General features: G+C 36.1%; 1 protein-coding gene across 2 annotated transcripts in view; it reads right to left on the minus strand.

Annotated features, from left to right (window-relative positions):
• Nucleotides 1–3,793: 3,793 nt before the first annotated feature.
• The window catches only part of pcca.L (propionyl-CoA carboxylase subunit alpha L homeolog), a 261,425-nt gene continuing 237,293 nt past the window's right edge, over nucleotides 3,794–27,925 (minus strand). For both annotated transcript variants that reach the window (XM_041582406.1, XM_041582407.1), the window contains exons 22-24: nucleotides 20,388–20,528; nucleotides 7,976–8,053; nucleotides 3,794–5,746 (exon numbers count right to left, since the gene is read on the minus strand). In XM_041582406.1, the coding sequence (XP_041438340.1) occupies nucleotides 5,678–5,746; nucleotides 7,976–8,053; nucleotides 20,388–20,528 (288 nt within the window). In that variant the 3' untranslated portion in view covers nucleotides 3,794–5,677. The remainder of the gene's footprint in view (nucleotides 5,747–7,975; nucleotides 8,054–20,387; nucleotides 20,529–27,925) is intronic.

Raw genomic sequence — 27,925 nt, forward strand, 5'->3', positions numbered from 1 at the left:
GTGATGTCTAATATTGTGAATAAAGTACGCCCTCTTGTAAACTATAAGGATATTTTAGGTTATCCTTTCCTCTGTTCATACATAAAGCAATGACATTTTGTCCAGAGACTACAGAAAAAAAAATGTTTTATTTGATTTTCAATTTAAACTCCAAGTCACCTACATCATCCACACCACAATTCTGTACTCTTTATAAACTATCCAACAAGCAATGAAATCTATCCGTATAATCCTTGACAGAAAAAGGTTAATTTTCTACATTTTTGTCATTTTAAACGGTTACTTGCACCAGCTTCCACTTATTACCCACACATTAAGAACATAAGCTCTACCTGCCAGTGACCTCCTTTTTTGGTGTCTCTTATCACTTGGCATTTGGATATACATCGGTCCCTGCTCTGATGAAGCTTAAAATCTAACTTTCCAATTAGTGATTAATTAGGGTACATTTACTGCTCATCTACAATCATTTATTTGTCCATTTTTCTATATGTTTTAGCATGAATGCATGCCATGAAGAATAATGAACTTTACATCAGCTTTTTGCCACTGTAACAATTAGCTATTGTCATGTTCCTCAACAAGTTAAAGAAGACGCATAGGATATGCAAAAAAAAAAAAAAATAATACACAGTGCTTGGGGCTAAAATTTTATATTCTCTTCCAAAATGCCCCCATTATTGGAGCTCCTCATAGATCTGTAAAACTCAGTGTCTGTGTTTCAAATAAGGGGTGTGTGTGTCCTGGTCCCTGCCAGAAGTACAGTAGGAGGGGGACAACCAATCACAGCCCAGCATTCACACAAGCAAACTCAGGGCAGGCTAGTTGCTGATTGGTTCCTATCATACAGTGTTGTGTATGGAGTGCCATCGGTTCCACTGCACAGCCTGGGAATTCAGCGGGCAGGAAGTGGAACAGATGGGCAGGGCTAGTTAGGTTTTGGGGGAACTTTTCAATAAATCAAGCCCAGACACACATTTTTTACACAGCGAAGCCTGGCCATGTGTGGTGTATTATCTGCTGTTTTTTACACATCATAATAAGTATGCCCCATGTATCCTTTAAGGCTTACAAAGCATCAGTGGTGTGTCGTTCAATATGTCTGAAAGCCTATGTTTAGCTGTTATTAGTTCTTATAGGCTTCCGGAAAACTGAAGGCACAGCTGAAAAATGACAGAATGTTGTTTAGGAGCCATGTGAGGAGGGTGCGCTACACTACACTACAAACCTTCAAATAACTGTACCTCTGTAATAATATAAAGATACTATACACATTCTTGGAGAAAATGCCACCACATATAGATTTTTAATAAACCAACATTTTATACTTAGATTTATACTTATGCCAGGTACATGCAGCTTTATTTCTGACAATTCATTATATATTTCTGTTTCTGATTTCACTGCTTCCTCAGCATGACATAACAGTTGTGTGAGCATAGTAAAGTAAAATTAAAGGATGCCTACTACATTTATTGGAATAACCCTACTTTTTTAGGTTTAAATAAGCCTTTTCCACAAGTTCTCCACAAATTCACCTCTTGAAAAATGAGCCCAGGGATGTGGTGTTACATGCAATGATACATCCAACCAAACATTTCTGGTACCCCTGTACTTCTGGGTGCTACTGTGCCAAAGGAGAAGTTTCCCAGCCTCTGTCCAATCATTAATGCCCCTCATATCACCTAATGCTGCAAGGAGATCATTGGTAATGTCTCCTGAAACACAATAGAAATTATGAACACAATTCCTGTGCGGTTAGAAAAATAAACAAGTAAGTAGATTTGGAATGCATGGAAGAGCCCACTAGCTTGGCTTAACAGTACAGTCATTTTATTTGCATTAACCACAAATTCAGGCTGTATAAAATAATAATACTTTATTATAGTATGATGAAATACCAGAGAAAGTGTAACACATTTACACATTTTATGCACACATGCACCTAATTTATTTATTTTTTCTAAGAAAAGGATATGATTAAGTGCAGGAGTGTATGGAATGTGCTACCATTTGTGTGGCATTTCATCATGTTATAGTAAAATACTCATCATATACAGCTGAAGTTTGGGGTTCCTAAGAGTGCTTGTATACTGTTATCATGTTAGAGGACTGTCCTGCATAGACTGCCTGGATCTGGTAATGCACTTGTTAAAGGATGCAAGTGATTGGTCTTAACAGTGGACATTGAAACATCATTAACAGCTCTTTGCTCTTGATTTGCACAGTGGAGAGTGTTATGAATATCCCATTACAGCAGTTCATTTGGCACTTGAATTATGTGCAACTGCACAGGTTGAAGGAGGAAAGAATCACTTATACTGATCCTGAATGGGAGGTCTGGTCTATGTCTACTTGATGTGAGAGTATCAGTGCTTTTCTCTGAGCCAAAAACAGCATATTGTTAATTCACAGGCAGGCAATACTAGCACATTCAGAGTCAACATTGGGGCTGGTTCACTTCTACTAATGTGCCTCCACTTCAGAAGGTGAAGGGCTCTTTCCCTGCATATCAACTCTTGCAGGAGCTCAACAATTCAACAGCCGGCACATCACCTGATATTCAGCTTCAATGCTAAGTACTTTGCAGAGTGATTTGACTAAATTGGAAACCTGGGCAGCAAACTGGAAAACGAGGTTCATTGTTGATAATTGGAAGGTTATGCACTTTGGCACAAATAATATAAATGCAAGTTATACACTAAATAACAGTGTGTTGAGAGTTTCCTTAAATGAGAAGGATCTAGGGGTTTTTGTAGATAACAAGTTGTCTAATTCTGGGCAGTGTCATTCTGTGGCTACTAAAGCAAATAAAGTTCTGTTTGCATAAAAAAGGGCATTAATTCAAGGGATGAAAACATAATTATGCCTCTTTATAGGTCCCTGGTAAGGCCTCATCTGGAGTATGCAGTGCAGTTTTGGACTCCAGTACTTAAGAGGGATATAAATGAGCTGGAGAGAGTGCAGAGACGTGCAACTAAACTGGTTAGAGGGATGGGAGACTTAAATTATGAGGGTAGACTGTCAAGTTGGAGTTGTTTTCTTTGGATAAAAGATACTTGCAAGGCAGCATGATTACACTTTACAAGTACAGTAAAGTGCATTATAGACAAATAGCAGGGGATCTTTTTCCCATAACAAGGATCAACACAGCAGAGACCACACCTTCAGACTAGAAGAAAAGAACTTTCATTTGAAGCAACGTAGGGGGTTCTTCACAGTCAGGACAGTGAGGTTGTGGAATGCACTGCCGGGTGATGTTGTGATGGCTGATTCAGTTAATGCCTTTAAGAATGGCTTGGATGTTTACTTGGACAGACATAATATTAAAGGCTATTGTGATACTAAAATCTACAATTAGTATATATATTGGTAAATATAGTTTATGTGAGTGTGTGGAGGGGTCGGTGTGATTGTGTGTATGTAAGTGTGCTGGGTTTCATTTGGAGTTGTTGAACTTGATGGACTTTTTAAAACCAACTTAACTATGTAACCACACCTAATATTTAATACTATATGATCTGGAAGTCACAGTGTGATACTGAGATTTTTATCCAAGTTTTGGCCTCCTGCACCAAAGATGCCACACAAGCAGACCCTTTATGCTCAGCTTGCTAAAACTAAACTAAAAGAGTCTTTGTCTGCAGCTACATAAAATGTTTGTAGATATGCTTATAAAATGTACAATAATTCACGTTGCCATATTCAATTAAAACTCCACAGAGAGATGCTTCGTTCAGTCATTTCTCACAACCCACTGTGCTGTAAACACATTACACAACGCCAGGCTGTATAAGAGAAAAAATATAACTTTAATTTATTTAAACTAAGCCCATTAGAGGGAATTTAAAATTTATGGACATATCTAACTTTAAGGTCCATCAACAAAAACAATTAGGAAACAGACAAACTTCAATTATTAGTGAAAAAAGGGAAAAATAAAATAAAAGCATGGGAAAACTCTGCACATACAGAAGAGGCATTTGCATAACTAGACATCTACATAACATATGATTCGAAATGATTCAGAATTTCCATAACTGCCACAATCATCCATAAAAGCTATTGACTGTTATTTATAAAGTATCAGTCTGCCAATGTTAAATCAAACCAAGAATCAGCTGCTAGAGTAATTTATAGTAAAACATGGAGTGAAACAGGAAACAGCCTCTTCAATACATAAAGATCCCAAGCCTAGATATGTAGCTTCTATTATTACACTTTTCTCTAGCTCCTTCTCCCCAACTAACAAAACAATATCATTCAACAGTCACAGGAGATAATTTCTCAAGTGAAATATAACAATCACCCAACTGCAATTTCCAAAAAAATTGGTCTTATTTAATAGATTGCAATATACTGTTCCAAAATCAATTCCCCCAGATCAAGCAGACTTCATTGAAATTGGGCAGTCCTTGGACAACTCCAAACATTGATTAACATGATAAACATGGTATATGATGTAAATATCTAAGCAAAACATGAGTAATTAATGGAGGCCTTCTTTACCCACCAAGGTTGCCTTCTCGCCTCTATAATTTTGAATCTAATAATAGATGTCTTGGTTTAAAAATAAATGAATTAATGATTAAGAAATCAATCATGGAAAACTGTATTGGGCATATTGCAGCTGACATTGTAATAGCCCTATCATATTGGGAACACACATTGCCATTAGGAATTCATTGTTCATTAATAAGTGATTTATTTGATACATCAGTTTAAGTAGTGGAAGAGCTGATATATTCCAAATTGTTAGAATTTTGAAAACATTATAAATTTATAATTACAAAAGCCACTGAATGTCGTGGATCTCTCCAGTTTTACCACATTTCCTTCAACATAGCGAGAAAGCGAAAATCTACGGTGGTTAGTTCTATCTAAATTAATAGATGTTTTCAAACTGTTCCTAAAAAAATTGACAAATTTACAGAAGCTCTAGGAGTCTGGCAGTTTGGACATAACAGAAACCAATACAAACCAAGAGTAATCATTATTCTACAATAAAACGAACATATTTGGTATTGGGAGACTGAGATATAAGAGGATATTATTAGGGCAATATTATAAATCAAGTAACCCAAAACACTCGACACACACATCTGTTTTTTTCTAGCTGACCCCAGCATCCACAAAACGATTGCCTTGTGAGGTTACAATTGGATTATATTTTATTTCTTATCTTTCTATTCAGACCCTTTCCTATTCATGTTCCATTCATTCTTTGACATCATTGCCTGGATTCTAGGGTAAATTGGATCCAACCAGATAGCTGCTCACTCAAACCCATTATAGCAATATCAAATACAGGAGACTTGAATTTCAGTGGGATTTTGGTGGTGTATGTCAGGTTAGTAAGAAAGAAACCAGAGGTGAGTTATGAATGTAAATATATTGGAATGAAATACAACATAAAAAAGTTTGAAATCTGAATATGTTTTGATTGTGTTTAATATACATTAAACAGGATTGCTGTTCTTTGAACACAAGTGGTAGATGTTACTTTGCAGATGGAATCCATTTGTTGTAATCACACTAGCTCTGCGCCGGGTGCAATAAATAGATCAGGATAAAATCAAATTTTCTAGGAATGTTGTCTCAAAACTTGATTCTGGGAAAGAGTTTAGAATATGAAACAAATAATTTCTTAAAAAAAGCTGATAGTATGAAATTATATTTATTCTAGTTGCACCAGTAAATCGCCTTCTCCAACAGTCTCCCCAGGCTTGACGTGCAGAGATTTCACCTGTTGAATAAATATAAACAATATCAGCAATGAATGCACATTTAAAGCCATTCACTAGTATATAGATGGCCCCACTGCATTATCTGTTATCACTGTGTATGTATAGATAACCTGGTTTGTTTTTCTCTGGGGTATCAATAAAAGCTTAATAGTAATGGCACCTGTTGTGACTCGCTCACTTTCACTCTATCATTAACTAATGCAACAAATAAACCAACAGGGTCAGATTTTCCATTTTAAGAGCGATTCATAGGTAGGAACGTACTGCAGTTTAGTTAGTCTACTATTGTAATTAGTGAAGTCAAATATTCCTTTACAACAGAGAATTCTATAACAAGTTCAAAAACGTATTCTCAAAAATGGTTTATATTTTAACATCAAATAATGTTCCCTCCAATTCAATGTTATAGAAAAATCTTACAGAGTTGTCCTGACAGATTTATGCGATTTTATATGGTGACAGAATGGCAATTCAGTGCCAAAGTATATAAAAATGTATTATATATGCTGGGGGGCTGTTGGAATATTTTTTATTTATTCGCTTTTTTTTTTTGCTTTACTTGACCTAAATAAATCCATAGAAATGAGGAAAATAATGTGTACCTGTTTCTTGTAGACTTGCACTGTTTTAAAACTAGTGCAATGCTATTTGGAGACTTTCTGAATAGATCATTAAAGAATGGCTTTACCTTATCAAAGGCTTTTATATGCGATTGTTTAGATGCGAGTGTTTAGATGTTAATAATTATGATATACTGGGAGCTGCTGGGAATCAATCAGGGATCCAATTTTAAATGGTCATAAATGTATCCTCCTACAGTGTGCAGTGATAACTATAGAGTACATAGAAACTTATTAGTGCATACAGTATGCGAGTGCTTTTTGGAAATTGGTATTTTTTATTCTTCTTCACTGGTTATAAGACAGATGCACAGCACAATTCTAAATTATGGTTATTGGATTGTAAAGAATGGCAAAACATTCTCACCACTGAGACATAGCATAAACCCCCTTTCAATTAATTAAAAAAAAATAAGTGTATTTAATGTAGCAAGATTTACAAGATTTATACCATTTTAGGTGCACCTTGCACTGTATACTATATAATTGGTTCATATAGTACCAAATACCAAATGACTTCTATATGTAAATATAAATTAATTATAATACTTTAAAGGACTACACAAAATTAATCTAGAAATGCTACACTTTGGGGCACATTTACTTAGCTCAAGTGAAGGAATAGAATAAAAAGTACTTTGAATTTCGAAGTATTTTTTTGGCTACTTCGACCTTCGACTACCACTTCAAATCGAACGATTCAAACTAAAAATCGTTTGACTAGTCAACCATTTGATAGTCAACCATTTGATAGTCAACCATTTGATAGTCAACCATTTGATAGTCAACCATTTGATAGTCAAAGTATTGTCTCTTTAAAAAAAACTTGGACCACCTACTTCGCCACCTAAAACCTACCGAGCATCAATGTTAGCCTATGGGGAAGGTCCCCATAGGCTTTCTAGCCAATTTCTGATAGAAGGAAAATTGTTCGATCGATAGATTAAAATCCTTCGAATCGTTCGATTCGAAGGATTTAATCGAAGTTGAAGGATTTTACTTCGACAGTCGAATATCGAGGGTTAATTAACCCCTTAAATGTGCCCATTTATATTTTGTTCGTCTGTGCCAAACTAAGACCAACACAGCAGTGACTGCAAAGATGTTGCCAGGAGATCACCATATGATTTTCTGCTGCTTGCCAGCACATTCTCTGATCTGATATTACCGGAGCATAGTGACTGACAATATACTGTGTATATTTATGTGTGAGTTTTATATTATAAAATTCACTACAAGAGATAAGTATTTGATCCAGAATCTATATTGAAACCAGTGTACCATCTGAATTGAATATTTAGCCTGTATTATTTTTCCTGTATTATTGGCTTCTATGAACGATGGAACTCTCTCTTTTTGCAGATTTCTGGTGACCACTGAGCTTATTTAATAAATAGCAGCCCAGGGCACACCGAGCATGTACAGTGCCACTGACATTCAATAGATAGCCTAACAAGATTAGAAAATGGGGAGCTGTGGACTGCTGAACCTCTAGGCCGATACAGTTATGTATATATATATATATATATATATAAAATAAAGCATTTCTAGTAATACTCTTTTAAAGACTTTTGTTCTCCTTCAATTGCTATCCAAACATGAATATACCTTTGCAGTTTTAGCAGCGGTCATGCTATTTTGCATTTTCATAGCTTCAATTACGCATATCTCTTGGCCCTCGGATACCTGTAAATACAGAAATGCAGTTATGTAGCCTTCTTGTAGCCAAACACAATCAATATCATAGTGCCTTAACTTATCAGTTGTGATCAATACTGTAATGAGGCAAATCAATTACCAATACATCTGCTTTAGGCAACTTATTTCCAATAGTTATCTAGGGGACAAGCAGTTTGGGTTAATTTGCCTACCACCTGGTTACAGGAGAAGGCCCCATATTCCACAGCTTAATTACCATAAACCAAAAATATACATTGTAGCTTGTTGCCACCCCTAGTCACCTTGCCTTGTAACTAAAAGGGCACTGATGGTGCAAGAGTAGAATGATACATCTGGGAGCAGCCATAACTATATTTTATATTCCTGTTGTCAGTCAGAAAAGTTTTGATAAATCAAACTAGATTCAACTGCAGAGAATTCTTCTAAATTTCCCTTGATTGGTCTGTTATAATCTGCTCCTCAATGTGTGCCCCATATTTAAAATGTTCAGAAATTGTATATTCTTCAAAATACCAAATGAAACCAGAATGAGAATGAAAAAGAAAGGGTGAAATAAAATCAAATCACAAAATGATCTGAAAATAATACATGGACAATACTCTGCAAGATCTATGGTATTTGAAAGCTTTGAGTAACTATTAATATTTCACCCTGAATTAATCTAATGAATACTGCACAAATCAATATTTTATTTTTAGCAACCCCTTGCTGATTATTTCCCTGTGAAGTTGCTGTGATTGAGAGAAAAAATTATATCATCCATGGATTCATTTTCTTATATTTAATAAACAGCAGCCATAGGATTTACATGTTTTGAAACAAGAGGTCACATTCAGCTTTCAGAATAAAGTTTTTTGAGTGGATGATCTGTATAATATGTATATTAGGCTCTGTGGAAAAAAAAAACAGCTTCAGAGCCAAAGCAGTCACATTAAAGGGTTACAACATTAAACCTATAACAAAGTTTTATCTTGGTGGCTGTTAGAAATTCTTTCATTTAAAGTAAACCTAAAAATATGGTACTAGTATCCAGGCCAAGAGTATAAACATGGGTGTGGGTGAATATTACAAGTGCTTATTCTAGAAATAATGGGGAAAAAAGCCCATTAAAAATAAATATCTCACTGTTAACTTTCACTGTTTGGATCATGGTCTCCTAAAACTGAGATCATCGGGCAAAGCCTTAATTTTTGTGACAGGATGCTTCCAGTTCTACCGGCACAAAACAGTCACAAGCCCTTCAAGTCTTTCTGATCAACCCATTCTCTGCTGATGTATTTCAGAACTTTGTGTCTAATTGCTATGAAGTTTGTGGATCGCCATCCTGTATCTTTCATCCAGCTTGCTGCGTCCTCTCCTTTGACATGAAGGGTCAAGGTTCACATTGGCATCTGATTATCAAAGTAGTACTCATTAGGCAGCAATCTGTCTTATACCCTAAATGAGATATGCGTGAGGGAGAGCTCAGCTCGTGTAGCCAACCCATCTTTTCAATGAAAGAAAGGCTGGAAGTGACATGGCATTGCCACATCCTGAAGTTTCAGACAGTTCCAGCCAATGATTAATTATGAGTTATGGGAAATTAAACCCAGTGAAGCCAGCTGCTTGCCATAGTCGGCAAAATTGCTATAATGGATATATGCTGCCAATTTTCCATTTTATTGGCAAGATTTCCAAATATAATTAGGAATGTTATAAATGATATGAAAATCTATCAAATCCCTTTTATTTGTGGAGACAGCCATCCCTGGAGACTTCTGTTCAAGCTTATCATGGCCCTTTTATCTTCTTTCCTTCCTTTATTTATAATTACAGCACCTACCAACTCTAACAGGAGGCTTTAGCTAGTATTTCTATGATCAGAAGAGAAAGAAAACAATTGTATTTCAGGTAAGACGTCCTTTCTGCTGTGCCCCAGCACCCCTTCTAGTCTACATGCTTATTGAAGAAGTGACACAGCCAGGTAGTTAGATAAGGAAAAAAGAAATAACAGAAGAGAGGTGAATGGCATTAAACAGTGGACATGTATCAGAAAGCTCTCTGTTTGCCCTGTATGAATTGCTCTGGAATAAAACCATGAAAATGAAATGCAAGGGCTAAAATTGCAGATGTAAAGGATGACTGCACAGTGCTCCATTTCTCAATTTCATCCTTCAGAGCCACAAAATGGGGTGATACAGTTACTGGATGAGATTTACAGCAACAGCTGTGGTCTTCCCACACAGGGGAGGGACTTGCAATGAGCTGAGGTCTGTTTGGAGCAGACGGAAAGCAGCAAAGCATGATACCATTCCATTTAAAGATATGCAAAAACGGCTTCTATATAAACGACACAATTATCACCATGCATAGCCATTTCAAAGAGCTTTAAACCCCACCTAGGTTTAAGATTTTAAATTCACTCCAATTACAATGGTTAGGAAAGAGATGGAAAAAAAAATAGAGTAATTGTTTTCTGTATTTTTTTTTTTTTAACCCAACCTATTCTTCGGCAATGATAGCAAATGCATGGGAAACCGTGCCAATGGCATATGGCTCTCCACTGTGCTAAACATTCATACTAAAGACAGGTTCATCAGTCATTAGAGTATCTGGGTAAAAGATTAGCTTCTGATGGATGGTATTTAGAGCTTACCTGCTGGTAATACATTACCAGAGAAACACAGGTTTCCAAACCCACATGACATTAGAAATTGCAGACCATGAAATAAAATGCTTGCGAGCTCACACGTATGCCAGGTTATACAATATAATAAATAAGCTATTTAAACTCTGCCTAAAACTAGGCCCGATGCAAAGGACCCTGGGTCAGGCCTGTACAGGCCAATTAATGCACAGCACCTGCTGTATAGAAGCAGCACATCAAGCACTTCCGAATCATTTTAGCAATTAAAAGAAAATAGTTTCCCCCTATTTTAGCTGTAACGGTTTCAATGAAAGAGTGGGCACAAGATCATTATGTGATGCTAGAGGAAAACAGAAGTGTCTTTTTGGAGGGGCAATCTAGAGGTGGCAGGGAGAAAGCTGTAGTATGGAACAGGACCCTTCCCTTTGTCATTTTACACTCTGCCAAATTAGGCAGAAAAGCTCAGAGGGTTTTCCACGTTATCACCTTCTGCTGCACTCTGCCCCCCTAAAAGGATGGATCAATAACATCCTGCTGGTTCTTCTACAAAAAGTGAAAAGCCTCCAATTACACATATTTTTAGGGAGCACAGGTGCTTCTGTTCTTTATTACATTCTGGAAAGGGTCTATTTTCCACCTCCAAGTTCGGTGTTTTGCTCCTATTCCTAATATATATGTGTGTGCTGGCAAAAAAAAAAAAGTGTCATTTATTACGACATTTCAGTTAACAACTTAAGCCGTCATTAGGAAGTCCCATGAGTGTGTTTTTTTGTTTTGCTGAATATCTATCCATATATATGTATATATTCATTTTTTTCTACTTTGTTGGCTACCTTCCATACGTTAAGGCATGCAGTACTGCACACAAATGATATTAAGTGTTTTTGTGTTACGGGAGCGATAATTCAAGTTAAAACCTGGGTTGTTACGCCCACTTTGGACTTCAGAGGGTTACACCAGGTCTAAAGTGATGCAAAATCTGGTGGATTGATTTTTGTTGCATCAACTGGTATAGAAAAACAAATACCATACTGGATTATTCCATGCTCACAATGCATAATATTAATTCACCCCATGGATTTTACATGATTTTTTACGTTAAAACTATTTGTGCAGCTTTATAAATAAGCCTTAAGATCCTCTCCTTTTCATTTAAGATATCTCTGTGTGGTGGATATTTTAATGTTATACTGAAAAAATACACAAAATATCAACATAATTCTGCATGCAATTTTTAAAAAAAATACAATTATGTGTTTACAATTACAATACCAAGTTGTACCAGTTTTTATAGCACCCTTTGGGAGACATTGCTAAGAGAGTTTGGAATGTACATTAATAATCCCTTGCTTTTGCAAACATGTACCTGTTTCCCTTCTATCCCATGTGGTTATAGAGAGATATCCGCCCTCAACAGCCTCCCCCCATCTCCCCAGAGGGCGTCTATGGTTTGACCTCAACTGCCTCCCCAGATCAAGGGATTAAACATGAATCGCTGTCTATAATTGGTCTGTTCAGCACAGGGTTACAGACAAACACCATTAAGGCTCAATTCGCTTGTATGCCTGCACCTCACATAGAAAACATTTAATTTACTTCCCTGATGTGAGTAACTGTGCATGTGTCTAAGACATTTCCTTTTTAACATTCCCAAGTTTTATCTCCAGCAACAAATAGAGAGGGAGACTCTGAGCTACTGAATACAGAGCTGAATTCATTTCCTTCCAGTGTATACACTATGTCTTGGTTTAACCAGGACATGCCTAAAGGTCACTGCAACATTATTTAAACAAAATGGTTTGCTCATTATTCGTTGCCCCTTTTTTCATTTAAGTTTATGTGCCTTCTATGTGTCATAAATAGGCTTGCCTCCTCCCTCCAAGCCTTAGCCATGCCAGACAGGCAAAATGTGTGCTAGTTGGAGACTTCAGGAGATATCCTGCAAGGCCTCCTATCTGCTCCCACCTGCTCAGGCTTTTATGAATTATACTCTGTTGCTTAGGAACAAGCCGTCACAAGCGACCGGCTATGAATCTGCTATGTCTTTATTTGGGAGCGGCAGCCTTAACTTCTCTATAGACACAAGTCCTGAGTGCTCTGATGTTAGGAGTGCATCTAGAAACAGAAAAAAGAAAGGGGAAGTTTTTCATCTGTGAATTCTAATTGAAACTCACAACCGGGAATGCCTGCTATTTAGCAAAGCGCACAAATCCCTTAATAATTGGATGTCAGGGTCCATACAATGCATGTCGTTTGTGTCCTATCTAAACATGTTGCTATGCACAATTCCCCAGTTAAGAATGAATAGGTGGGAGGATAAGATTTGTCATGACATTCGAGTGCGATGGTTGCTAACAGGATTAGAAAGCAGCTGTCACTTTAGGTTACTTGCTCTCTACATTAAAAATACAGATGAACAAAATGGAAACTAGGAGGGGAACACTGGAAATTGACATACGGTGAAAAAAAAATGTCACTCTTTGTAATGATTCCACAACTGAAACAAAAACACTGACAGATAGATAGATAGACAGACAGACAGACAGATGTTTGTTCATGTTGGTTAATTATTAAAAAAAAAGAATTGGATACCTGAATTTACACTAATGTTTTATAGTAAGACAAAATAGAAAACATTATGACAAACATTGAATTGAGGATATACTGTAAATAATACTCAACTTTATACATGCAGCATCAAAACAAAATGTTTTGTGTGTGTGTATATTTATATTTTTTTAAACTCAAAACTAGTTGGGATGGATTGAATAGGTATTGCTTACAGTCATTATCTTATAAAAGGACAGGTGGAACAGTAGCATTTGCAAGAGGAAAGGGCAGCGAGCATGTAAGTCACAATGAGCAGCTAATAACACTCAGTGCATTATACCGAGCATACGCACTGCCAAAGTCTTTCAACTTGCAAGGACAAAGACGTGGAAATATTGATCTCCTGTTATGCGGGTGAGATTAAAGAAATTAAAGATATTCTGCACAGAAAACACTGAGCATAATAAAAACCTGCTGTTTTAATTACAGGTTCATAATTTCAGTTTGAGAAGAAAAACACAAAATAAGGTTTCGTAAATAATATTAAGCTATAGAGACAAGGTAAATGTAACACAGATATTGTGATGGAAACCTTACTATGATAGTGAAAATAAGACAGTGCTTTTTTTTTTTCAGGAGCGTGTTTCTTGTTGGAATAATTTAAGAACAACATTAGGAACGTCAGTATATATTGTGATATTAAAACTGTAATATAGTGCACATGTTTCAGTGACAACTTTCTCAGTCCCAGGGGGCATGTGGCCACCTGGCTTCCATCTGCTGGTCTTTTCTGTGTGTCTCCTTGTACAGTCAGAATATTTGTAATTTTTTCTCATATTTATTATTTGACAAATGGCAGAGTTTAATTTGAAAAAAATGACAATCCACTAATTTCATATAATAATTTCAATAAATATTTGACTACAGTCTAAATATTTTGTTTTCCTGGTACGGTTTATTTCCTCTTAACAAAAACTGTGAGGGTGTTTGGTATCTAGCATTATACCCCAGACCCCATATCCTAGAGGCTGCACCAATACATTCCAGTGAACAACATACCACAACAGAAAGTTTCACAAGGAGAACAAGCCTGGCATACACTGGTGCCGGAACCCAATTTTGAGAGGCTATATTGCCCCATTTTTGTTTTTTTAAATGCTGCACCCCTTCTTGTCTTAGTGGTAATATTATTTTTACCCTCACTATTGATTAAGGAAGCGTATTAAACTAAAATCGTTATTGTTCAGCCTATTCTGATACATCATACGAAATATCATTTGGCTATTTTTAAAAGTTAATTCTAAACTGATCAAAGAGTGGTCATCTAAGAGTGGTCAATGTCCATGTACAGTTCCATTGGCTGGTCTGGTATAAGATATACTGAAGGCTCAGAATTAACAGGGTTAGTTCCATTGTTCCTCTCAAAGTTTTCCTATTAATCAACCTGACCCACAGGGAGCAGTTCTTCTCACCTATAGCAGCCAATCAGCAGTTGCATTTTATATCCACCTGTTTCAAACATCTTATTGGTTGCTGTGGGTTACTGCACCTGGGCAGACTTTGTGCCTTTTATTACATATGGGTATTAGTCTAACTTTATTCTAAGGGGTGCCACTCAGCTGAAATATTTGTATCCAGGCAATGAGCAATGGTGACATAAAGTTGACATTTACAGAGCAGTAAGGTGAATTAAATAGATACACAACAAGCCTGGAAATGAAACAGCAGAGAGAGAGATGTTGCCAAGTAATAACTACAAATACAGCTAACATTGCTTGCTTCCGGATTTTCCTAGTGCCCATAGTTAATGATGTCTGTATTGTTGTGGTGTGATTTTATCATTAGAAAAGTATTTGGTTAGCAAGCTAAACATTAGGGGGGTTATTTATTAAAGTCCAAATTCTAAAAACCCAAAAAATTCAAGTTTCTTTTTTACCAGAAAATCTGAATTTTAAGTGGAAAAAAACTTGAATATTTCAAGATTTATTACACCCCGAAGCTGCAAAAAATTTGGGATTGAATTAGCCCAAAAATTTGACTATTTCAAGCAAAATTCCAAAAAAACTTAAGCTATTCTGGTTTTCGCTCGATTTTAGCACGTTTTTCTCCTATCTGATTAAATTGTGCTTTTTTTTTTAATAAATAAGGTCAAATCGTGGATTCTAGTTTGGTCTGACTTTTTTATTTTAAAAAAATCAGATAAATTCGGATTTTGATAAATAACCCCCTTAATGTTTGTAGCAACAGGGTGAAAGTCAGTGTAATAAATGTCTGTATTTCAGCAATAAACATGCACATTGGGTGCATAGTGCCAGATCACTACACAGACATTAGAATTTCCATGTACCTTAACGGTAGAAAATGTTGTGGACAACCCTATGGCCTATTTTACCAGAACAGTTAACTGAATCTACCTATATAGTTGTTCCTGTGTTGACAGAACTTGGTCCACAATAATAATAAAAAATAAAATACTAAAGAACAGAAACTCCAATTATAGCTATTTGTTCTAAGAGTAGGATATTAAAGAACACCTAACACCTAATTTTATTCATCAGCATTAAAGTGCCATTTATTTATATCCTTCTAGCAACAAATACATATCAACTGAAAAATCTGGTAGATTGATCACTACCAAATATTCATCTTTCTATTTTTTTATTAAGGCAAGTCATTTTATTTTACAATCTGCTTTTGATGACTTTTTATGAGGGACTGAAAAACAACCATAGTTAGTTGCAATTTCCAATTATGTTGTTGCTACTTACTTTATCATGAAACCATTGCATTGCACTTTTTAAATCAATAGTGCTCAACCTGGAGCTTTCCAGTTGTTGGGACAAATTGACTTACCTTCAAAGTTGCGGCAGCGTTGGCTTTGACGCACTTCGCCAGGGCACCGATAATTCACTAAAATCCGAAGTTGCTCAGGGAGGCGAAAGGTAGCGAAGTTGCGCTAGCGTTAATTCGTCAAGCACTGTGAAGTTACGCTAGCGATGCCTAATTTGCATATGGTGCCAGGTTAAAATACAATGGACGTATATGTAGCAGCAAATACATTACACTACACAAGCCCAGGAAAGCTTTATAAAAGAAAATAGAGTTGTTATTTTGCCCTATACATGTGCCCACTGTATAGTTTAGGTGCCATATCTTTTTCAGCCTATGACCCTTAAAAAAGGAAAAGATGCCAGCGTTTTTTGGGACTTCAAAAAACGTCAACTTTTTTTTGAAGCAAGCCCTATCTACTCTATTGCACTTCGCCTGGTCTGAGGTGGCAAAGGCAAGTCTGGCGCAAGAGGTAACGTTCAGTAAAATGCGCAAGTTATTGAATTAGCGTAGTTAGGTCCCTTCGCCATAGCGCAACTTCGTCTGGCATAAGGGTGCGAAGTAACGCTAGAGTAGGTCCACTTTGCAAGCGAATTTACGCTAGCACCCATTAGTAAATCGGCGAAGTAACAAAATGACATCACACTGGTGAATTTACGCTAGCGTTAGCCGCTTTGCGTTTTAGTGAATTTGTCCCTATAAATCTATTTCTATGCACTGAGAATACTGTATTGCATAGATGAAGTTCAGCAGTGAAGTAGAAATAGACTTGAAATATATATGAAAAGAAGGGACTTAAATAAACCGTGAAGGGACTTAAATAAACCGTAATATGTTAGAGAAGGACCTAATCTAAACAACTTTACAGTTGATCATTATTTATTTACATTATTTCTGATACCTATTCTGCTTTTTTCAAACTTCAAAAATGCTGTCTGGTTGCCAGGGTAAGTGTCCCCACCAACAAAACAATTCTTACTGTTATCCTTTTATTTGGGGACTCTACATTAATCTACTATTGTGAACTCCTAACTGCCATTTGGTTGCTAGGGTAATTATGTGCTAGGAACCAGATCACAGCTCAAATTCCAAGCCAATAATTCACAAACTACAACTAAAATAAAAATGAAGAAAAGCTGCAAATTGTCTTACAATATTATCATTGTCTATATTACAAAAGCTAAATGAAACCGTTAAATATTGAAAAATCCCTAGTCATAGCATAAAAAAACTAGGATGAACGGAGTACTGAAGGTGACAATGACTGATATGTTTTGGAAGAGTAAAACAATGCTAAAATGTCATGACTTTTTTAAAGATTATTTCCCAAATACTATGAACTGTAATTTACAACACGCTGGGTTCTACATGTGACTTGTAAATACAGAGGCGTATTTATCAAAAATTTAATTTGTGAATTTGAGTTTTATTGAAAGGAGAAAACACTTAAAAACTCACCAAACTCAATTGTTTATTGTGAACAAAAACTGGAATGCATTTCATAATTGTATATTTAAAAAAAAAAAAAAAAAAATCGAAATGAAAAAAATCATTTACATTTTGCTTAGGACGACGCTCATTATTTTCTGCATGAACTCGACGGCATTTAAATTTTTACTGTGTGTTGTCTTGCCTGGACAATTCAATATAGATAAGAACAGCACCTTCTTAAATGATAAAGAGCCAGAGATGGCTTGAAACGTTGCTGCTGTTGGTCTGTGCCATGATTAAATAAAGGCCTTTTATTCTATTAAGAAGGTGCTGTTCTTATCTATATTGAATTGTCTACGGTGTGGGGTGGCCACCATTGAACGTGCACCTGAAACATTGGAGGAGTTGTGTGCTGACACAGAATCACGTCTTGCCTGGACATGCAAAACATTGGGCTCCCCTGAATAGAAAGAAATGCTAAAGATATACAAACTTAAGCAAAACGACAGAATATAGATGAAAGGACAAATTTAATGTGGTCTTTTTCATAGTTTTTAAATTTAGATTTTTTGTTCTACTGCTCTCGTGTATAGCTTTGAAATGTGATCTGGTTGAGAGGGTATCTGACCATAGCAACCATGCAGTGTTCACTCTGCATGACAAACTGGAATGTGCAAAAATCAAACTGCACAATTCATTTGCTTTCTACTTGCTACTCACTTGACAATAGGAAGGAGATGTATAAATTAGAAAAAATAAGATCTTCCAGTATAAAACAACATTGTAAATTCATTTAAACCTTTTTTTAAATATCTGAGCCAGGATGAATATCCTATTAACTTAGAATCTGTTGTTATTGTGAGTAAAAGTAGTACATTGATAAAAATATTGGTGATATAGCAAGAATGTTTCCTCCCATTTACTGGAGCTTCAAAGACATTTTAATCCTGTACTCAATTTCCTTTTTCTATCTAAAGAAGCAGCCAAATATTGGTCTATTTATGCTATTTGAAACCCTCACATGATATCAATGTTTGCAAACTTAAAAAATCATTAATAAAAACATAGAAGGAAACCTGATGGTAAGTACCACCTCAGCAAATTACACTTCTATTGTGTGCACGTGAAGTGCATGTTATAGATTTTGATACTTGAAATAAAGATAGAAAAGGTTAAATACATATGCATTTGAAGAAAGCCTTAAAATATCTTTTTTACTACTTTGTCCTATTCTGACTTATTAATTCTGAAAATACTGAAAAGCTTCTATGAGCAGACTTGTTCTTTGTCTATATTATTTACGAAAATGAAAAAAATAAAAATGCTATAATTTCATTTTACAATAAACCATGTAAACAATGAAAAATGTCACTGTGGGAAATGCTCCGTTGTGTGCCAACTAATACCCAGGCATCGAAAAATAAATCTGTATTCAATCATGGATATTTTTTAGTGAATGAGAATGACCTCTAAAATCATAATTTTCACCGCCAACATATATATATATATAGAATACACACACATATATAGAATACAATTGCAGTTTATTTTGGATAAACCCTTTATAATAAATGGTATATCTGCTGCCTTGTGCAGAACACACATATATTTGAAATAAGAAGATGTATTCTTGCTTATTCGAAGGCTAAAAAATTCTAAAGCCTGGAAACCCCTCTGTTCCCCATAGGAGTGCCCCATGGTCTATATTTTACCCTTTTAGCACATCCTGAAATGCAGAGCAAAATACAATGCAGCTGCATAGATGTAAGAGTGCACCCTTGTCTGCTTTGAAAACGCAGATCCTTTTACACCCTTTTTTTCCCTTAGACTTTAGGATAGCTTTCTGTCTGTTCCAAACATATTTGAATTCCCTCACTGTATTAGCATGAATTCCTCTGCCTTCCCTTGAAGTACTTCCTTACATTTCCCATGAGCCTCCCTCCAGTTTCAGAATATGACCTCTTGCTTCCCTCTTGTACCTTGCTGAAACCTTTGATATAGTTGAAAGTTTTTTTCCCCATAATCCTCAAGAAAAGGACTAGAAGTATTCTTCTGTATTGTTATAAAAAAAATCAATACTCTGTACAAAAAAAATGAATGGCACATATATACAGCCATTTTTTAAATACGTCAATTAAACTATTTATCAGTATGAGGGCAGTGACAATGATAGGACATCATTTAATACATTAAACTGTAGTGGAAGTGTATAAATAGCCAGTCTTTATCATACTTATAATTGCCCTTGTAATATAACTGGATGCTGAACCAAACCAACTATATGAAGCATTTCTGAAGGATTTTGTTCAGTGTGGGTGCAGTACATACATGAGAGTAACATAGGCAGAAGACAAAGAAATAAACCGAGAGAAAGAATAGTATATTTACTGAAAGTTGCATACAAGTCTGGCTGTACACATGCAACTGTAAATAAACATGGCTAGCAATGTATGGTCAGTCGTCCGTGCTCCCTGGATTAGATCAGTGGTCTGACATCTTTCTTACCTCAAGGATTTGAAAGAGATGCTTTTTAATTAACTTGACCCACTAGGTGTCACTCTAGACTAAATGGACAAAGAAACAAGGTCTGGTTTATGGGGTTGTGTGGGGGTGGGTAGTTAAAAACATACCACATTGCCTTGTGGTGAAAGCCAATCCCAGTTTCTGTATCCTCTTAGATTAGAGCTACACCATGATCAAAGCACAATGGAACAGTCAGATACACTAACAGTAGTGCTCTAGTTTCAAGACAATGTCATAGAACTTTATTCAAGTAACAATGAAAATAGTTTTATTACTGCCTCATTATACTGGAAAACATAAAATAAATACCTGTATTTGTGCACATGTATATAAATCCATACAATATATACATTAAACGAGTAATACCACTGAAACACTTACCATATCTCCAGGCTTGACTGAAACAGTCACCACTGTCCCAGGCATTGGTGATCTCAAAATGCTACTTGTATCTTCTTCAACCTTCTCTGGCATGTACTTGCTCAGCTCGGCAGCTTGGCTTGTCAGCACTTGCAGTTTATACTGGGGGAAAATGAATATACAAGAATTAACATTATAAAATATATCAATGAACTACAGATACAAACCCATCTTGTAGCCAAGGGTGGATTAGTAATGAAATGCCTCTTCAGTGAGACGTGGGCATGATTTTTCCTTGTGAAAACTGCTTATGAGCCATTTATTCTCCCTTTTGTGTCAGGAACAAATAATATATGTATGCTGTAACCTCGGAGGTACTTTTGTTTTTATTTTTAAAAACCTAAATTTACTAGATACAGCACTAAGTAAAATTAGTAGCTCTCTAGAAATATAACATTTTTTTAAAATATCTTTTTATTTGGAAGGAGTGAGAAGCTTTCTAACATTCAATAAATTGTGCAGTGGAATTTATGCATACCTACTGTTTGCAGCTTTATTCATGATATAATAAAAGATTATAATAAAAATGCAGAAGTAGCCCTAGAATGATACAATAAGGGGCATATTTATTATGGCAGGCTTCGCTGGGTGAAAAAATGGCTTAAAACGTCAGCCAGAAGCAATGTAAAAATAACAAAGGCAAATCTGGCATGGCATAAAATTTCACACACCTTGATAAAATCGCCATCTATTTTGCACAGCTTTTTTTATACATTTTTTTTGGCAAATTTTGTTTTATACAGCATAATAAATATTCCCCTAAGAGTGTTGATTTCTCAATTAAATCAGTTATTCCTACTGGCTCACTGGCACATTTCAGCTTTTTAAAATAACACTTCTCATTTTGCCGACCCTCTTCATAATCCTGATGCCCTCATAGATTCCACTTTGATCGGCATGGAAAGGCACTCATGCAAAACTTCCACTGCAGCACATACGCTATGACCACAAGTCTTCATAAAGAAGCGACCCCCCAGTAGATGGCAGTAGTTCTCTTTCTGCAATGTCTAGCAGGAAAAAAGCTATTGAACCATTTTACTCATAAATAATGAAAAAAGAAATCCATCAATACCGGTAAGGAGTCCACAGATTTAAAGATGGACCCTAATGTTATGCTCAGATCACTGGTTTGCATTTTTGTGACATTTGGGTATTTTATGCTTCAATCAGGCTTTTACAAATTCTTTCGCCAGTCTGTGCAAGCCTAGCCAAGCTGCAGCAGGAAAATGTAGCTGGTCAATACCAATACCAACTTCAATACCATTATATCAATATCATCTATCCCAGTTTGTGATTAGAGTAGTGTTTGTTTCATTTAATCTGTTATATTCATATATAAATACACACACACATATTCTATATTACACACTCATACACTGCAGAATTTGCAAATGGATAAGAAATAACCCAAGTGCTGACAATGGATAAAACAATAGTGTACAATTTGTGTGCCACATTTACACACACAAGAAATCCTATCCTTCAACATTTTGCAATGGGGACTAATATAGCAAAATACACAGGGATATAAGTACAGACAAGACACCCTACAATTTTGAAACAGTTCTTTTTCATTAAAAAACTTAAGACAAGCATGTTTTATGAAAATTCCAAAATAGCTATTTTTAACAAGATTTGGATACTCATGGGTGAAGCCACAGAGATATCATTCCATATAAGTCGCTTGTGGTATTTCGTAAGCCTGACAGTCAGAATATTAACCTCTCTTGCATGTTTCTTTACTCCTGCGTGTGTTTTGCAATTAAGACATTGAAGTGTCTGCCAGTTTCTGAAGGATATGATCCTTAAGTGAAATTACATTGCAAATAAAAGCTTTTTGCTCCAATTAAAATTTGCCTGACTCATAAGTGGCAGGGAAGAAAAGCATGCAGAGTGCATTTTGCTGTCAATCTAATAAACATTCTGTGCAGAGGGACCCTTTATCAGAGATAAACTGTACTTAAAAGTCCTTCATTAAACCTATAGGGGGGGAAATAATTACACAAAATTGCACAGTTTCAGATTCAGTGGCTGAAGTCTGCATTCTACTCACACTTTGCAAATAATAATAATAATAAAAAAATTAGGAAACATAAGTTGTCTTTGCCTCCTGAAACTGAAAAAGACACATTAAATGTTACATTCCACTATCCAGTTAGTAAATCTGCACTGGATTTCTTTTTCCCATTCTCATGTTGAAATGCTAGTAAATATAAGCAAATCTCCTACCAAAAATGACGGTTGCCTCCCGTTTTCAATTCACATGCTTAATTATTGCTTTTACTCTGTATTTTGTTTCTTTGTTTGCCAAAATACCACTACCCCAAAAAGTGTGACAAAAGACAATAACACATTAAATACACATTTTAAATATCTTGTAATGTCAGACACCAGCATTCACAGCTAGTTCTAGGGCATTTATATTATTTCATTTAGTCTATCAGGTTCTTTTAAAACTATGTGAAAATAATGAAAAAGAATTGAGAGATTGAAGGGTAGTACACTAAAACGGACATCTGAGGCAGAAGAAACTGAGAGAATAAGTTTGTCCCTTTGCCCCTTCTTAGTTGGTACCTGCAATTACACAAATAATGGGGGAAATGCTGCACTGTGGATGCAATTTGAACCCAACAAATGCATTTTGTAGTTGCTTCATAGTAGTTGCTTTTCTATCTGGGTAATGTAATAGATGATGTAGGTCTAGTAACCCATTGCACCCGACCATTGTTTGGTTTGAGACAGGTGCTCAGTAAAAGCATCCTTTACTGAGCACATCTTAAAAGCAATGTATCATCCCATTTGGCAAACTGGATGGAACCAGGAATGTACCTGAAGTTGAATTGTGCAGAGAACAGTTGTGACATGTGTTTGGAAATATCCCAGAAGTCAGTGCTAAGTCTGATCTCTAAAGAGATCCTTGTACATGGGTTCCACCTTAAAGTAGAACTTGACATCCCTAGTTCTGGCATCTGTTATTTGGCTGTTCAGTGGATCTGATTCCAAAGAAGTAGAGCAGCATCACCTGATGGCATGACTACCCTTACATGGATTACCAAATATTTTGTAAAAATGGGATGAGACTTAGGGACTCACTTTTATTACGCATAGTAAAGAACATACTTTCCAAGAAGCATTACAGCAGGCATATTTTCTTTTAGTATGTGATACCACACTAGTATCAACTACTTGTTCTTTAACACAGGGATGATAACATTCATGCTGTTGGCAAAGCATACCATAATAATTGTGATACACCTTATTAAGAAGAATGCTATTCTACAAACAACTGATTTAAGGAAAAACTCAGTAATGAAGTACAGCAGTGAAGTAAAAATAGACTTACAGATGTTGTGCAATACTGAACTAACAGCCCCCACGTTGCGAGTCTCAGCATGCTATATAGAACCGGCTCTCATACTGTATATGGAACTGGCTCTCATACAGCAGCATTGTATATTGGCAGTTTATGCTAGGAGCACCTTCTATTACAATATTGTCTGCTCTATCACAAATATAATGATTTAATTGTTGAAGGGATGCTTTTGCCACCCAAATTCCATTTACTTTTGCTCCAAAACTCAAAACAAACACTTATGTTCAACTTGAAAAAACGATCATAATTACCAGAATTATATGTGAGCTGCTAACAGAAATACAGCTTTTATTTGTGCCTTACGTCATCTCACAGGAGTAACAACAGCAACTATAGGCACTAAAATATAGCTATAAATTATTATCAGAAAAATGCCCGAGATCCAATAGCAAGACCAGGGCAAGAAGAGCAACATCGCTAGAACAAGACAGTAGTAGTATCACTAGTATTTCTGGGGCATGTTGTTTAGGGGTACACTTGCCTGACATACCAGTAATAACATGGTGGCACACAAGTGAACATTGGTGTAACTTTGAAACACTATATAAACCAGGAATAGAAGTCCATCAACAAGTAGTAACTCACCAAGTAATGGAAGAGGCCCAGGTGCACTGCAAGGGGAGCAGTCCAGACCAAAAAATTATAGAGCAGGCACTCAGAAAGGCAATCTTCCACCAGGCAGTACGTTAAATAAAAGATTTATGTCAAATCATCATAGCCTTACCCATTTTGTGTTACACACACACTATGTGCTATGATGAAGTGTGTGTAACTTTTTTTTTTTTTTTTTGCGGTGTCCAATTCAACAGGTACACCAGTACAATATTCACAGTACAATAATCAATATTCTTTGTGACAAAAATATTTATATAAAGTTAAGTAAGACGTTTATGGGAATTTTACCATGTCAACCCGGAACCGTTAAGATCCAGTTGTGTTTTGGCTGCACCAGTCACTCCCAATCCATCTCTGCTGAGGCCATACCCCCCTGTCAGCACTCCATGTTCCAACTACTTCTGAGGATTGGGTGAGACTTCAGTGACAGGGTAAGGGGGGTTAAATCAATGGGAAATGCAGGTGAGTAGACATGTCCAATTGGCATATTAACTTAGATGCTACTTAAGTTGTAATACATAGATGGGTAGATTGGCCAGTCACCTTTTATTATTTAAATGGGTTATTTATTTATGGAAATAAATTATTTTCTGAAAATCTATTTTTGCTTATTTTGTGGGTTTAATGGGTTAGTTATCAAGAGTGAACTCAAATGATTTCCATGAATCAGAAAGTAGATTGATTAAAATTCAAGGGTTTTTTAAAACCTCCCCCCCCCCAAAAAAAAAGACTCAAATAACCTCGATAATTCATTTTTTTGTGTGTGGAAAACACAACTAGAACCTTAATAAATCTGCCCCTTAGTGTCAGGCTGTTTAACCAGATGCTTTTCAGGCTGGATCATGTTGGGGGACCCATGATTAGATACTCATCTGTGTTCTGAAAGGGGAGCAAGGTTTTAGTTGTTGAACGATTAATAACTATGATAGAAAATAGGACTTTAATGAACTCAAAGTAATGTGCTAAGGCTTTTTATATAATTGTACCTGTATTGACTTTCCTTCTGGCTACCAGACAGTTTAAAATGTGGAACATTTATTTTATTAAAAAAAAAATAGGTTCTTTAACCAAAAGCAACTATATATTGTTAATGCCATTTTAAGACTTGAGCATAGGTAGACTATTTAACTATAAAGAATATATTTTTGTTCAGCCCAGAAGTGCTGCCTGCCAGGTGCTGACTGGTCTACCAAAAACACTAACAGCTTACCTTATGTTTGTACAAGCTCTTGGTGTGTTAAGAAAAAACTTTACAAGACTTTCTCACAATGGGACTAAAGGCATTTTACAGTAAGAGTGTAAAGCTAATGTAGAGATTACAGAAACAAATGGAAGGGTGGTGGTACAGATTGTAGGGGGGGGGTGGGAAGGTGACAGGAATCAAATCTATGGTATCAATGTAGTGACGGTTGGAAGCCCTTGCAAGACTGTCAAAATTTGATCAGCAATTTTAACTGTTGTTACAAAAGTTTGCCAACTATCCCTCTGACACTGATAATATGGCGGATCGAACAACTGTCAGTAAATGATTAATTTCTCAGTAATCCTAGAAGTAGGTATTCTAAAACAGCGCTCTTCTATTTAGCCATGCATGATTTAGGTGCCAACGTACATATTTAACATAAAGCTGAAAGCTCAGAAACAATCTGGATGACCATCACCTAATCAGAGGCAGAGCAGCAAATTATTTAAACATTTCTTAGTGGGGTCCAGGTTATGGCAACCATTGATACTGACATAGATAAACACCACATGCAAAATGTAGAGATTTGATTTAAAAAAAAACAAAAAAAACAGACTGAATGCCATAAAACATCACATCACAAGGGTATGGCTCGTTTGCAAATCAGCTAATAAGCTGTCAATCACAATGTGTATGCTGGCTATTTGCAGTAATGTCCTGTGGACCTGAACCCCACTTTCCTCCTGTGTGGCAGCTGCTTCATCCACATTGGAAAAAGTGATTGCAGATTGTATCACATCAGGTGGCAAAAATAACCTATATTACACCAGCCTAAGAGTAAATCTCTATTACTTCAAGGGAAAAATTCTATTACGTTTAGAATGAATGAAGATATATAACAAAGCAAGCTTTAGGCTATGCTACAGGAGGAAAATTGGCACCAAGGCATATCATACATGTCAGAAGATGCAGTAAGTAGTAGAAGAAGGTGCAGCAGGACTATGTAAACTTCCCTGGAGTTGTTTCAATCACCTTGATAAGCCTTCCTGTGTCAATAAACCATCTAATTAAAAAAAAAAATACATCAGCATACAATCAACTTCAGCTAGACTCACAGGTTGCCAAAATTTAAATAGATGTAACAATATTGCTTATTCTCCAAGAAATCCCAAAATGATGAGCTGTGCCACAAAGTAATACTATACAGATAGCACAGATGTGGTTCATGCTTAGTATGGCCACAATATTTCTTTAAAAAAATATATATACATCATCAATATTATAAAATCCTAGCCTAATAATAACAATTTGTGTTAAGCTACTAACATAAAAAGTCTGCCTGTAGTTACAAGAAAAAGCTGATGGCACACAACGTGCATTTTAGCTGCCTGAAGAACCCAAAATCTCCTCCTGCTACCTTCAATGTAATTAGGGTTGCCACCTGGCCGGTAATTTACCGGCATGTCCGTTAAAATTTACGGCTGTTCCCAATGTTATTAATAGGGAAAAAAAAGATAAATATATAGGAAGGCCAGTATTTTTTTCCAGAAAAGGTGGCAAACCTAAATGTAATACACCTGAGGGCAATGTTTTTAAGGCTTTCAGATGGCTGAGAAGCACCCAAGGTACCCCTCAACCACGCTCTTTATTATTGATGGTGAATAAGCAATTCTTTCTACTCGCCAACCTCAAAATGCCTACTAAAGGCAGAAACACACTATGGAATGTGTTTTCCGCTATAAATGGTCCCTTCATGTATGACACCCCTTTTATGTGATACTTTAGCAGAAGAAAATGAAAGGAAGGCTTTTAGAAGAGAGAAAAATTACAGAAAAAAATGCAAAACAAAGAAGAAGTTAGAATTGGGTGCACCTTTCGAATAAAAAAACCTCAGGGAGGAACATCTGCACCAGACTTGGTAGGCTGGAATAAAACAGATATGACGAATGAATATTGACAGCTTTCTCTGTAATGATGCGTGTGCATAGAACGTGGATCTATAATATCCCAAGCATAGCAGGGAATGTTATTTATCACATGCACTTATTGCGTGCCTTGCACACACACGCTGCCTGCATTTCCTCTGTGAAACACACTTTGGTTCCAATCATTCCCTTCACGTTTAACCATTTCAGGAAAATATCTTTATCTGACCTGACTACATACAGACCTGCTATTTGCAGATTCAATGCAATGCCCCCACTATAGTTCAGTAGTGAGTTATGTGCTGCATAACATTCACAACTTAACACATCCAGCAGAGGCAAAAACACACTAACCTAAAAGAAATCTAATAGGCTCACAAAATAGGGAAACACCCTACAGGTA

The sequence above is a fragment of the Xenopus laevis genome, chromosome 2L (assembly GCF_017654675.1).
Source record: "Xenopus laevis strain J_2021 chromosome 2L, Xenopus_laevis_v10.1, whole genome shotgun sequence".
Classification (NCBI taxonomy): domain Eukaryota; kingdom Metazoa; phylum Chordata; class Amphibia; order Anura; family Pipidae; genus Xenopus; species Xenopus laevis.